The sequence below is a fragment of the Nymphaea colorata genome, chromosome 1 (assembly GCF_008831285.2).
Source record: "Nymphaea colorata isolate Beijing-Zhang1983 chromosome 1, ASM883128v2, whole genome shotgun sequence".
NCBI classification, from domain to species: Eukaryota; Viridiplantae; Streptophyta; class Magnoliopsida; order Nymphaeales; family Nymphaeaceae; genus Nymphaea; species Nymphaea colorata.
In genome coordinates this window covers 20,564,731-20,578,202 of record NC_045138.2, presented here as the reverse complement: position 1 = coordinate 20,578,202, position 13,472 = coordinate 20,564,731, and the positions used below count along the sequence as shown (strand labels likewise).

Sequence of the window (13,472 nt, the reverse complement as noted above, 5' to 3'; positions counted from 1 at the left end):
CTGTTCAATTTTTTGGAGAAAATTCATTGGACAGTAACTGTATCGTTGTTGCCAAACGACTCTTAAAGTGAAGGAGGGGTTGGGTGAGGATTGAGTGTCCCTGCTCATTCAGAATAGATTGTTTTTACATGTCAAAAGGTTTTTATCATTGACTCTTTCATAAAAAGGGAGAGCACTTTTTTTTATTGTTCTTTCTAGCAGGCAAGCAGGAGCAGAGCCGCACCAGCCCTTCAATATTTCTTTATTTTTATATTAACATTTTCAAATATTTGTTCTGCTATATACGTAATGCCCCTTTAGATATAAAAAACTGTGAATGAATGCGCCTCCATAAAGTTTGTTTCTCCTTCCGCCATGGCAAGAGTTAGCTACAAGTTTCATGTTTGCCTGCATATCATTAGTTCCCTTATTAGCTCCAACAATTGCAGTTTGGAGTTCATTCCAACAGTAATTAATTCCACGGCAGACGTTGTACCGGTTGAAGCTTTTACCAAAACTTTGATGCCCAGAACTGAGGCCATGCAAATGAGAACATGCATAAATGAGTGGTTCTAGATATTCTCATGGGTTTCCTAACTTTGGTTTACTTGACAAATATGAGCCCCAAGGAGATTTGTGCATTTAATCCATCCTGCGGTTGATAGGTGGCTAGTTGCTGGTTGATAGGCGGCTAGTTGCTATTTAACCGACAGCTAATAGGTGGCTAGTTGCTAGTTAACCGGCGACTGATAGGCGGCCAATTGCTAGTTAACCGGCGACTGATAGGCGGCCAATTGCTTGTTCAAGTCTGGTCAATCCACAAGCCTGGGATGAAAGATATTTATTTCACTTTTATAGTTCTCTTCTGCAATGCTTGGAAGGAGATTAACACATGTTTGGTTAACATTTTCTAACCCACATGGTCCTTTCACCAACAAGGAAGAAGCCTTATGAACTTTTCAATCCAATGAAATCAATATGATCCTTGTGATGTTGTTACAAACTCGATTGGCACTACCTAATGAAGCAAATGGACTACCATTTTAATCTGAAATCCTACCCTTCTCTTTCCCATATATTGAATATTACATACATTAAAGAGCTTGCCTATTGGGCACAAATCAGCCCAAATAGAACTTGTATGTATGCATCTATGTACTATGTATACACATCTAATACAAGGTTGGGTTGTGCATGCATATGCCCTAGACATGGCGGCGCCGCCCATACTTTGATATGCCGTGGCTGCACTCATACTCGCATATGCCGCCACCGCTGCCGCCACGTTTCAACAGCTGATAGATCCACATGTTGCCGCTCACAAGCATGCGAAAGAATGTGACATCCATGAGGCAAACATCTAGAAGGGCTTCTGCAAGAACATGAGGACATCACTGAAGGAAGGCTCTCTCAGCAGTGGCTGAGGGGGATACTGGGGGTCCTCCAGCTGAGGGAAGGAGGAGCTCATCAAGCTCTCAAAGGTGACCCCGGAATCGAATCCCCTCTCCCATTCCTTCCACTTGAACTCGCTCTGGACCTCGCGGTCACACGTGATCTCCGGCGACAAGACGTGCTCGGAGCAGCTCGAGTCGGTGGCGTGCAGCCGGGGGACCGAGTCCGAGCTGTCCATCTGGACGAAGTCGGCGGGGGGCCGAGCCATGAGCTGGGTTCGGTTCAGGTGGGTCACCTCCGGCTTCTCTTCCTCCACCATGCTGCTGTTGTACTCCCAACTATTGCTGCTGTTGCTGGGCTTGGGCTTCACTGGCATGTGGGAGAAGCCCTTCTTGTTGTAGATTCTACACAGGACCCAATCATCCAGCTGCACAATGGAAACTCTTTTTGTCAGAGATCCTGTTTGGCTGTGCCAAAATCGTTATAATGATCATGAACATGATTGCGAATGTGATTAGGAATATGATTGTAACTACGATATGACCGAGACAAGACACGAAAGTCACTTGTCGACAAGAAAGGGCCACTAGGCAAGGGCCTTCCCCTCAGACGTTTAACATGTCAAATCAGGGGCGTGTTTGGCTGTATCTGATAGGCGAACAAGTTCATGAACTCGAACGAAAGTTTCAGAAAGTAACAGGACGACGACACAATTGCATAGTGGTCACACAGATTGTGATTTACGACTAAAAAAAGAAAAGGAATTCTAAGGCCATGAATTCGACACATGATGTACAGATAAGCTCCAGAATTTGAAAAATTAATAATTTACTAAAAATAAAAAGCGGAAAAAAAATTTAAAGGGCCATGGTGGGAAGCTACTTTGGCGTTTCTTGACTGAAAAAAAAATCAAGTTCTGCCCACCAAAGTTCATACCGGAAAAAGAAAAGAAAACGACAAAGTTCGCGAACTCTGTCGCCTTTAGATTAGGAAAAAGGAATTTTAAAAAAGACACCAGGCTCGGGGATCACGAACTTGGTGAGACTTCATACGGTTCGAGATCGACAAAGTTCATGACCTTAACCTTTTCTTCAGTTTGGAGACGCGGGGAAGAAAGGAGAAAAAAAAAAGGTTCGTGGGATCTTACCCTTAAGCTGTTCTTCTTGCGGGCAGAGCGATCGACGTCTGCGAGGCGGTACTCGTGCATGATCCAGTCCGTCTTCTCCCCCTTGGGTGCTTTGCCGGCGTAGAAGACCAGGGCCTTCTTGATTCCGACCGGCTTCGGGCTTCCGACCGGCTTGTCGGCGCCGGTCGCCTTCCAGTAGCCGGTGCCTGCGGCCCTGTTGGGCCTCGATCCGTTGGGGTACTTCCTGTCCCTTGGGGAGAAGAAGAACCATTCCTTCTCTCCATACAGAGCCATCGCTGAAATCACACCAATTAATGAACAAAGATCAGACGCCTGTGTACTGCATGCCAACAATCAAGAACTACCAAACATGGTTCTCTGGTTTTTACTCTGTTCTTATATGTATTAGCTCTCTCTCCTTTCTTTTTATTTGTTTCCTTGAGAAGGGTTCATAGAAAACAATTTTTAATTGAGAAGAAGACTGAATCAAAGTAAAAATCAGATAAAGGGAGATCAGTTCTCCGGAAAAGTTTCAGAAATTTCAACTTAAAAAGTTTACAAAAACAGAAGTGGTAGTCGACAAAGTTCTTCCTCTTTTTAACTCTCCTTTCCCTCAACAGAGTTCTAGCTGAAGAACAGATTAAAATTATGCTAAAACTCAAACGAATCAATACTCCCCAAAAGTGGCTAAAATTCCCAAACTTAATAAAATGAAAAACCAACTTTTTTTTTTCCTAAGAAACCAATCAAAGATAACCAAATCCGAGTACCAAAATCCTTAACATAATAAAAAAACAGAATTTTTAAAACACTTCCCTTCCATGTTAGAAAAATCATTAAACTTACAACCCCCAAGTCTTTCAAAAAAAAAAAACAAAGAATTTGAATACCGGATTTTCTCAGAGAGAGAGAGAGAGAGAGAGAGAGAGAGAGTTCAGAGACACACCTGGCAGCTGCCATGGATCAAACTTGTAGAGATCAACTTCTGCTATTATTGGCACTGAAATTGGCTGCGATGCACATTTTCTGCAGAGGTAGTGATAAACCAGCTCCTCGTCTGTCGGATGGAACCTGAAGCCAGGTGGAAGATGAAGATCTGCCGTCATTTCCCCTTCTCTCTCTTTCCCCTCCTCTTTCTCCCTCTAAAAGCAGAGAAATCGAAACCAGAAAACCTTCCCAAGAAGAGAAAACTGAATACCAAATAGTAATTCCTCTTCCTCTTCCTCCTTCCAACACTTCGCTGCTGTTCTCAAAACGTTGATGACGAGGCGGAGGCGCTGCCATTTATAGAGCGCCCACGGGCACCAGACGACGCCCTCGCACACGTGCCGGGACCACGAGTGCGGCCGGCGCCCACCACGTTACCAGGCTCCGCCGCTGACCACGCTCCATTTGACCACCACGTGTCGCTCAGCGCAGGCCGCCGGTCCCCACCCCGCCCGGCCACCGGAGTTTCGCTCATCCCTTACGTCACACCGCTTGGACGCTAGCGGCCTCCCGGGCCGGGCCGGCATTTTCACCGGCTGCGATTGCACCGGTGCGGTTGCCGGACGACCACGTCAGCCCACGGGGCCTGCGTCATCCCCCTGACGTCACCCCTTCCGCGAAGCAGCCGCGAAGCGACGCCCTTCGACTCGTGGCTCGTGGACGCCTCGAACAGGCAAAAACGAGTCAAAAGGGCGACCGCAAGACGCCTTTCCATTGACGGTTTTGGACTCGCTGCCTCGTCCAACATCGGTGGCTTCTAGCTACTAAATCATCCTTCACCTAAATCATTTTATATTTTTTTAAATTTCTCAAGCTTTTAAAATTTTTTTTATTTTAAAATTTTTTTTATTTTAAAATTTTTTTGAACTAAAAAAAACTGCACCCAAGTCGAAAGACTTTGTTTGTTGTTTGTCGCTTAAATTAACTTTTATGGCAATCTGATGATCGTATTTAGGGGTAGAGACAAGAGAAGCCCGCAGACATAAAAAAAAAAAACATAAAAAAATTTACATATAAACTGGCTATAAAAATTTTAAAAAATAATACTTTTGTCCTTGTTAAAATTTTTGTTAAAATTTAGAAACTTTAATTTGAATTCAGATTTGCACTGGCATATGGTTTTAAACTTAGGTGCAAATCATATTAGATTGGTCTTGTTAGACCTTTGATAGACCTTAAAATACACAGGGCACATTTAGTGGCAAAGTAATTTTTATATTTAAAAAGATAATTATAAAACAAATATATTTAAAATAAAACAAATATATTTAAAATAAAAAAAACATTAAAGAACTGTACTCACACCAACCCATATGTGGCTCGGCTTCTGAGCTCACCAACTATTCCTTGATTAGTGGGTGACAATTGCTCGACATATTACATATTAATTAAATAAGGTTTAGCTAAAAGAAAACTCACATCATGACCAAATATGCAATTCTATGTAAGAAAGTCAAAAGGCAATGGTCTAAGCATACAGTTTTTCTAACCCTAAATCCGTTGGATCTTGCTTCGCTTGAATCATCTTTGCGTTGCATGGCACACGTATGCAGTGTTTCTCAAAAATATGCACGTGTCAACCTGAATAAATTATAAAAGACCTAGTTTATTAACGTTTAATATATTAATCAAGCCTTATCCCAACCACAAAGTTTTTTAAATTTTGTTGGCTTTTTATGTCGATTCTATCTTCGAAAACAAAACCCATCAACTTGATCTTAGAGTCGTCACTCGAAAATGATATATATACAAGTTGAAGTATTAATGCAACAGGTGTTGTGTTCGGCTATAAATCTTTTTTACTCAACTAATTAATTAATTTATTTTATTAAATTTATTAAAAAATTATTTTATTTTTTTTATAAAAAAATAAAAAAAAAAAAAACCCATCGAGAAGCCAACCGAATTTGGTGTGCGGGGTCTCCAACGGTACGTCCACTAGCATCATTTAATAGGGAAGGAAGAAGGTAGCTTGGAGAGCAAGGAAGCGTGGTCCGACGCCCCTTTATATTCTCGGCAGCCCAACCTGTGCGCGCGGACTCGCTCGCCAACCACCCTGTGTTTATTTACCCAAAACCGCCTAACCTATTACCTAATTCCATAAACCCGCAATTTTTGACTCCTTACATTTAGCCGCCAACTTTAACTCCTCCAATATGGCGTTTTCCTATTTTATTTTATTTTATGAGACACGAACAATTAATTTCTCAAGCAGTGCGAGCTTCTCAAGAAAACAACAGAAAGTGCGTTCGAAAGATGGGTGTTGAAAAGGAGGCTTCAGGAAAAAAAAGAAGAAAAGAGTTTATATATTCTTTTTTCAACTCAAATCATTTTAGAGCCCCTGAGGAGACGCAAATACCGAAGAAGAGGTATCTCTGCCGCTCTCGTTAAAAATATTCTTGTCCCGAATAGACCGCCCCCTTTTTCTTATCCAAAAGTTAAAATAACTCTCGTGTACTTTTTTGGAATGTAAGATAAAAATGCATTATATGCCGACATGAAAGTGGGGGCTTTTATATATATATATATATATATATAAAATAAAGGCATATATATATATATATATATATATATATATATATATATATATATATAATGCAGGTAAAATAATTTAATTATTTTTTTAATTAATTAATTGGAGAAAATGGGAGTGGGGGGAGTGCTTGGCTTTACTTTCGGCCAGACGTTGGTGCTTCGGGGAAGCACGTTTTATGCATGTGATAAGAACCGATGCTTCTGGTGACAGAGGCGGTGTGCGCGTCAAAAACCCTCGACATTTGGGGCCACGGATTTCGGCCACGTTTCTTTCTGTCCTATTTGGATCCGGGTAAAGGTCCGGATCGTAATGTGATTTGTGAATCCAGATTTGGATCCAGCCAGAGAGCCACGCAGTTTTCTTCGATCGTAACGGCTGCCGTTTCTTTTGAGTTTTTTTCAACTGGGATTAGACGGATCTGGATCTGGATCTGAATGATCTGGATCTGGATCCTTTTTCAGCTTACCGACCTACCTTTGGCCTCACGCCATTAATTGGTGGATCGCTCATGACCAGCTGTCTCAGTTGAACAGCCAAAAACTATATCTAGAAAAAAAAAAAAAAAAAAAAAAAACAGGAAGGAACACATGATGCATGGAACCTTTATTGAGGTCCTCACACAGTTAAAGGCTGGGCATCGAACTAGACCGGCCGGCTAAAGGCTGGGTATCGAAACGGACCGGCGAGATAAAGAGGTGTGGCTTGAAAGAGAAGTCAGAGGGAGAGGACTTATCACTTGAGATTTATGTATAGCTGCACCTTAAAAGTTTTAAACTTAAATAATTAGTACATCCTGACCAAAATTTTGCATCAATGGCGGAGCTACGTGGTGATTGGTGTGGGCAGTTGCCCACACAAGTCTCTTAAAATGAGTTTACTTTATATTTATCTTTCCTACCAAATATGAGTATTTTTAAGTGAGTGCCATAACACAATTGGCGGCCCGACCCCTTTAGGTAGACTGCTTTTTACCATGTCAGCCGGAAAGGTCGGCACCACCGTCAATCAGACCATCCCTATTACGTCCGGACGTAGGGATCAGGGATGGCCCCACGTGAACACTCAACCGAGAACAGGATGGTCCAAAAGCCACCGGAATGATGAACTAGAGAGTTGTCCAGATCTAGAAGGTCCATGGGGATCCGTCCATCCAAAGGTGGTGTTTCATGTGCCTATGTTCCTTTCCACTTACTAGTACCACACGGTTTTGGGCCACAGTGAGTTACTGGGGAAGCGTTAAACGGGCGGAACTGGACTGGGGTAGGCTGGTCCTTCTTCTAGATAGATGATTCCACCAGCATTTGGTTTATTTGGATATAAATTTTTTTTTATCCGTTTCGATGTCAATACACCTTATAATGGTGTCGCCTTTGTGATTCAGATGGGTACTACTGTCCTGGACCATAAACAGTGAAATCACAATACTCTAGTTGATGAGTATACTGTAAGTCCGTAACCTACTCAAGTCCCAGCTCACCCACGACTTTGCGAACACGACTTTTGCAAGCAGTGTGTTGTTAACATTCTGCTCACCTTAAGTAATTCATAATAGTTTTGAATTTGTGGACTCAATCGGAGGGCCTATCGTCACACTTTTGAACCATTGTTCATCAAGACTGGTTGTGAATTGGGCAAAAATATTTAAAAAAAAAAGTCATTCTGTAAAATAATGAAAAAATGTGCAAAATAATTAAAAATAAAATTTTGTAATATATTTTTAGAATAGTTGAAAGTGGACACATGACACTCTTGAATAGGACATGGATCGAATCGAATTGGGCCCGAGCCTAAGAACACCGATCACTCCTCTCAGATGTTGGCCATGGATCCAATTTCAATGAATGTTATCTAATTTTTTGAGTTTATTTACAGGCAACCGCCCGAACTATCTCCTTATGCCCTTCAAGGTTCTGTTTTGCTTAGAGGTTTGGGTAGACCTATGCTACACCTTTCAATTCGAGATTAGTGTTTGTCATTGTTTGTTAAAATATCAAATATCATTTGAGATAAAACTTCAGTTCTGTTTTGATCTTGCCTAAGTGGTAATTAGACGGATTTGATATTGGAGAACCGATTATAAAGTATGACCTTAGCATATGATTTTTAGCTTACATTTTTGTATTTCCGGACCCATATGCAAGACCATGTCCAAACATAGTCAAAATGCAATTAATTGTAAATAAGGATGATTGACCCAATTTTGGTCTATTACATGCCTACCCATCTACTCCATGCAACTCACAAATTTAAGGGCCCTACTTACAGATCTGATCCAAGGGGCCTACTTTTAACACTTTCCTTCTCATTAGCGAATATATGTATATATACTTCAGATCTGATCCAAGGAGCCTACTTTTAACCCTTTCTTTTTCATTAGAATATATATATATATTCTAATGAAGAAGAAAGAAAAGAAATTGATTGTGTGAATAGAAAAATAAATAAATTCTACAAAGTTGGTAAAGCTGTGTGGCAACTGCCTATGTGGCTCCACCAGTGATTGTAGGAGCAGAGCCAAGGTAGGACCCGCATGAGCCCTAGTCCCACATCAAAAAATTTAAAAAGAAAAATACATGTAAATTTTAGAAAATTTCACTTGTTATATATAAAAATTTTAGAAAATGATATTTCAATCCTAATCAAAATTTAGAAACTTTAATTCGGCCCCTCATGAAAAATTTCTGGCTCCACAACATCTAATACGTGTATGCACTAGCTATAGCACTCAAACAGCACAATCATTGTATCTAGGAAAACCTTAGAGCTGCGAGGCTGGTCCTGGATCATTTAAACCTTGCCCATAGTTGCTCTTCATTTTTTCCATATTTGTTCCCACCGTAGAGTAAATATTCGCTCATCAGTTGGATTTCCATGGTTACTGTTACTCTTCACTGTAAATAGTGGATGTACGACATTCTAATTAAAGGATTTGCTATTCTCCACCTAAGCTCCAAAGCAAACATAAATGGTGAGGTTAGTTTCTTCTAAATATCTCCTAATGTACTATAGAACCACGATTTAGTCAGGAAAATTAAGGAAAAAACAGCAACAAAAAATATAAAAAAAAACTTGAAAAAACTGTGAAGTTGATGGGCACACGTTTTTTATATTGTTCTTTCTGGGGAGACTTGGAAGCCATGATTTATAACAGTGAAGGTCTAGTAGAAAACGAAGAGTGACAACATGTTCGAATCTTTTTGGTGAGATCTGAGTTCCATATTTTTCACAAGTGAGATGGGTCGAATGTTTGGTCTAGAGAATATTTTACTCGTTTTTAAGTGTAAAAATCACGTTAAAATCATGGAATGGAAACGGAGGTGCGGTGGGGTCAAGCATCTCAAGTCGGCAGCAAACACGGTGATCGTGAGGAAGATGATGGTGGGGGAGACGATGATGATGATAAGCATCAAGGCATGTTCGTTTGTGGGGTTAAGCTGCCTAAGCCCTCCGGATATGGTCAAACACGGGGGAACGAGTGAACGTGGATCAGATCGGGCCCACCTTCGACCCGGTTTTTGCCTTATCCACATCAGTTGGTCCAATCTTGTTGCTGTGCGTACGAGGTGCCAGACCTAGAAGCTTCCCTCCTTCAGCATCTTCCCCGGGAATATATATATATATATATATATATATAGAGAGAGAGAGAGAGAGAGAAAAAAAGAGAGAAAAGAGAGAATGATTCCCCATGAAGATGCTCAAAGAGGGTAGCTTCCAGACACTTAGATTAGGGATAAAAATCAAACCTTTTTAATTTGATTTTTAAAGGTTTTTTGTTGTTTTTGCAATACTTCATATGATCTTAAAAATGGGTTGATGCAAAACGTACACTAGGTTTGATCACTTGGTTTTATAATAAGAAAAAATGAACAGCTCCCATGACATGATAATAAAAAAAAAAAATCGTCATTTTTTCATTAAAACAACAATAATCAAAGTATGTTTTATAGCTTTATAAATATATTAAGATGTTTATATTGTATTTAAAATATTTTTTGAACAAAAAAATCAATGGGTCTAGTTTTAATCCTTAACCTAACTATTTGGATATATATATATATATATATATATATATATATATATAGAGAGAGAGAGAGAGAGAGGGAACTCAATGCTGCCAATTGTTGGATTTAAAAAAAGTTTACTAAAAGCACCATAATTATTGTTAAAGATGCATAAAGGCGTCAGTAATGCAAATGCAGTGAGTGGGAATAAGTGGGAGTGGGGGAAGAATAAGATACAATGGAGGGAAATTGGGAAAATGAACAAGAAGGTGGGGGATCTTCTGCCGCCTGGTACGAAGATTGGTTCTAAGATTACGTCGATATCATATTTAGGGCATCATATTCCCTATCTTAACAACGTCACACAGAAAAAAGGGTTCATCTGCACCAAATCTATGTCTTCTTGGATATCCGGCGCTCCCACTTTCTGGAAGTGACTACGACCAGTCGGCTGATTCATTCTATCTCATATTTTTGTGTTAAAAACAAAAGCCATCTATGCAACTACTGTCTAAAATTCACAACCACACAACTGATTTTACATAAAAATGAGTGACGAATGCGACTGCTTTATCCGGTCAAAAATGTCAACTAGACCTACTCATTCTCCTATCCATCTTTCTCTTTATATATATATATATATATATATATATATATATATATATATATATATATATATATATATATATAGACTAACTCTGGAGGGAATGGTAGCGCCATTTGTTGGAGTGACAGGGGCGGAAGGAGGAGGGGTGGGGGGGGCCGTTCGGGCCATGGTCTGGGTGAGCCTAGGAAAAAAAAACTTTTTTACATTGAAAAAATCAAATTTTTTTAACTTAGCCCGACCGGTCGCTCCTCTTGGCCCGACCCTGGCCCGACCCACAAATCATCTTAGCCCGACCATAGAAAAAATCCTGGCTCCGCTCCTGCTTGTGGAGACTGTCGTTGCTAGTCTTCCTTTTTCTTTTACCCACCGTTTGCATCCGTCACAATTGGGAAAGTTTTTTTTTTCTTTTTTCTTTTTATTTTAAACAAATGAAAGCATTTTTCTCAAAATGGAAATTATATATTATTTTTCATGTTTGACTCGAACTCTCCGAGTGTTCTTGAAAAAATATTGATAATAACAATATGAAAGATGTGCCACGAATTAGAAAGGGACAAAAGGTTCGCCTTAGATGATGATAAGTTGGGCTGGGGACTGCCCTTTATCTTGTTGAACTTTGCGGCCTTATTCTATTCTGGTTACGTTGCCATTAGAACCAAAGAAGAAAGGAAGCAAGTTGTTGATATGAAAAGATAGCTACTAAGCAACTCATAGGTTAACCAGTGTTGGTAGCTATCAAATGTGTTTTGCTCGGAGTCATAGTTTTTTTTTATTAAATGTATGGGTCGTTTGGCAATAAGAACAGTAGACTATGCAGAGATAAATGTATGGGTCGTTTGGCAATAAGAACAGTAGACTATGCGGAGATAAATGTATGGGTCGTTTGGCAATAAGAACAGTAGACTATGCGGAGATAAATGTATGGGTCGTTTGGCAATAAGAACAGTAGACTATGCGGAGAGCACATGCTAACTAATGTTTGGCCCTACTGGACACCGGATTGCTGGATTGGATAATCTCTTTAGCGATATGGGTCAGATTTTGCTGGCTGCCAACCTCAGATTTTGCTGGCTTCCAACCTCAAAAGATGGCTACCATGGTTGTGGGTTTGGGGTAGAAGGAAGGGGACTAATTAGGGGTGGAGGCAGGTGTGGACATAGTGTGGGCAAATGCCTATACAGATCTACAAAAAGTGCTTATTTCCATATCGAAACTTCTGGATGATTTTTCTTATTTACATACAGGTGTTCACTAAAATGTAAAAGTACGTAACTTGTACCCTTAAGCTAAAATTTTCTAGCTCTAAAATTTTCTAGCTCTAAAATTTTCTAGCTCTGATCTTGAGACTAGTGTTTATTGTGTTTACAAATTGTTTGAAGGTTCTAGATATTGACCCAACCTTGAAGTGTCTTCTTTGATTATCAGTGGCGGAATCAAAAAAATTTTTTGGAGGACCACTGAGTTGCACTTGCATGTATAACAAAGTAAATATTAAACGGGTGTAGGCAACTACCCACACCAGCCTATATGTAGCTTCGCCATTTTTAACTACTATGGTTTTATGTATAGTGGTTTTTGTGCAGCAACTATTTTTGTAATTTATTTTCTTTTATTTAATAAAAGGATAGGGGATCCTCTGCCTCGTAAGTTGGTTGTGGAATGAAATGTAAAAACCGTAATAAACTGTTTCATTGTTTCATGAATCTACCCTAAATATTGATATAGATTCCTGATGCACTGCAACTTTATACAATGTTGCCATTCTCATTGCCGAACAGCCTTATAGCAAGAATATGAGATCCACGCTACAAATCCCCTGTTTGTTTTGAAGGTAAATCTTGGGTAGGGCAGATTTCATATCAAGATTTGAGTCTATCAAACATTATCTCATGCATGGATAAGATTTCTCCCATTCCAACGTATTCTAGTAGATATTTATTTTTTCGCCACCCTCGTACACTAGTGACTCGACGGACTCATCGGAACAGAATCAGTCTAGTCAGTTCGACTAATATAGGACAAAAAACAGTCAAAGAAAGGCCAAAAATAAAAAGTTAAAAAAAAAAAAAGAAAAGAAAAGAAAGCAACAGCATCAAAACCAGTTATATGTCGGCTGCAAATTGAGGTTAATTTACTTTTTAATTATTTTTGTTTTGCTTAAACATTTAAAACATTATAATTAACCTCTTAACTGATTTGGCACCGGTAACATCATGAACAGTTCCCATGTTCAATTTATCATTGTCAATGCAAACACCTAAAGCAAAGACTTGAGTCTATCGTGGAGGGGCCGGACAAGGTTTGGTGCCTACTGACCACATTTAATGGAATGCATGTACAAATTGTTCCTAGTGTCTGCAACTTTCGCAAGCTTTACATGAAAAAAAAAGTTGATTATGAGACTGAGTTGCGTGCACCGCTGGATTTATGCCAAACATATACGCCAAAGAAAATAAGGGTGGTTTAAAAATTATTTAAAAAGAAATGTCCTTTTAAATTTTTTACTTTTTTTGGTTTTCTCTTTTTGCTCATATAAAAAGTTCTCTTTTTCTATTAACGAGAAGCATTTTTGGTCGTTGGGTGCGCAAAAAATTGTGCACCAACATGTGCATATAATCAGTTCTGGTCAGGGGCAAAGCCAAGATTTTTTTCATGGCAGTCTGATAGTCCAACCTCAGTATCTGAGTAGGGCCAAATTAAATTCAAATCCAAAAAATACATGACTCAATTAAAAAATTTTATTTTTTTTAATGAAATTTTTTTTTTTCATTGGCCAGGATGGAGCCATGGCCTAGGTGCCCCCCCCCGGCTCTGGTTTATGATCTCCGCACTTATCTTATTGAG

The 13,472-nt window shown here is 39.6% G+C and overlaps 1 protein-coding gene across 1 annotated transcript; it reads right to left on the bottom strand.

Annotated features, from left to right (window-relative positions):
• Positions 1-1,020: 1,020 nt before the first annotated feature.
• LOC116260789 (NAC domain-containing protein 2-like) lies at positions 1,021-3,757 on the bottom strand. Its single transcript, XM_031639280.2, has 3 exons — positions 3,444-3,757; positions 2,519-2,793; positions 1,021-1,798 (listed from the first exon to the last, which is right to left on the bottom strand). Exons 1-3 carry the CDS (start codon positions 3,601-3,603, stop codon positions 1,340-1,342), a joined length of 894 nt encoding a protein of 297 aa, XP_031495140.1. The 5' UTR covers positions 3,604-3,757; the 3' UTR covers positions 1,021-1,339.
• Between the last annotated feature and the right edge of the window lie 9,715 nt (positions 3,758-13,472).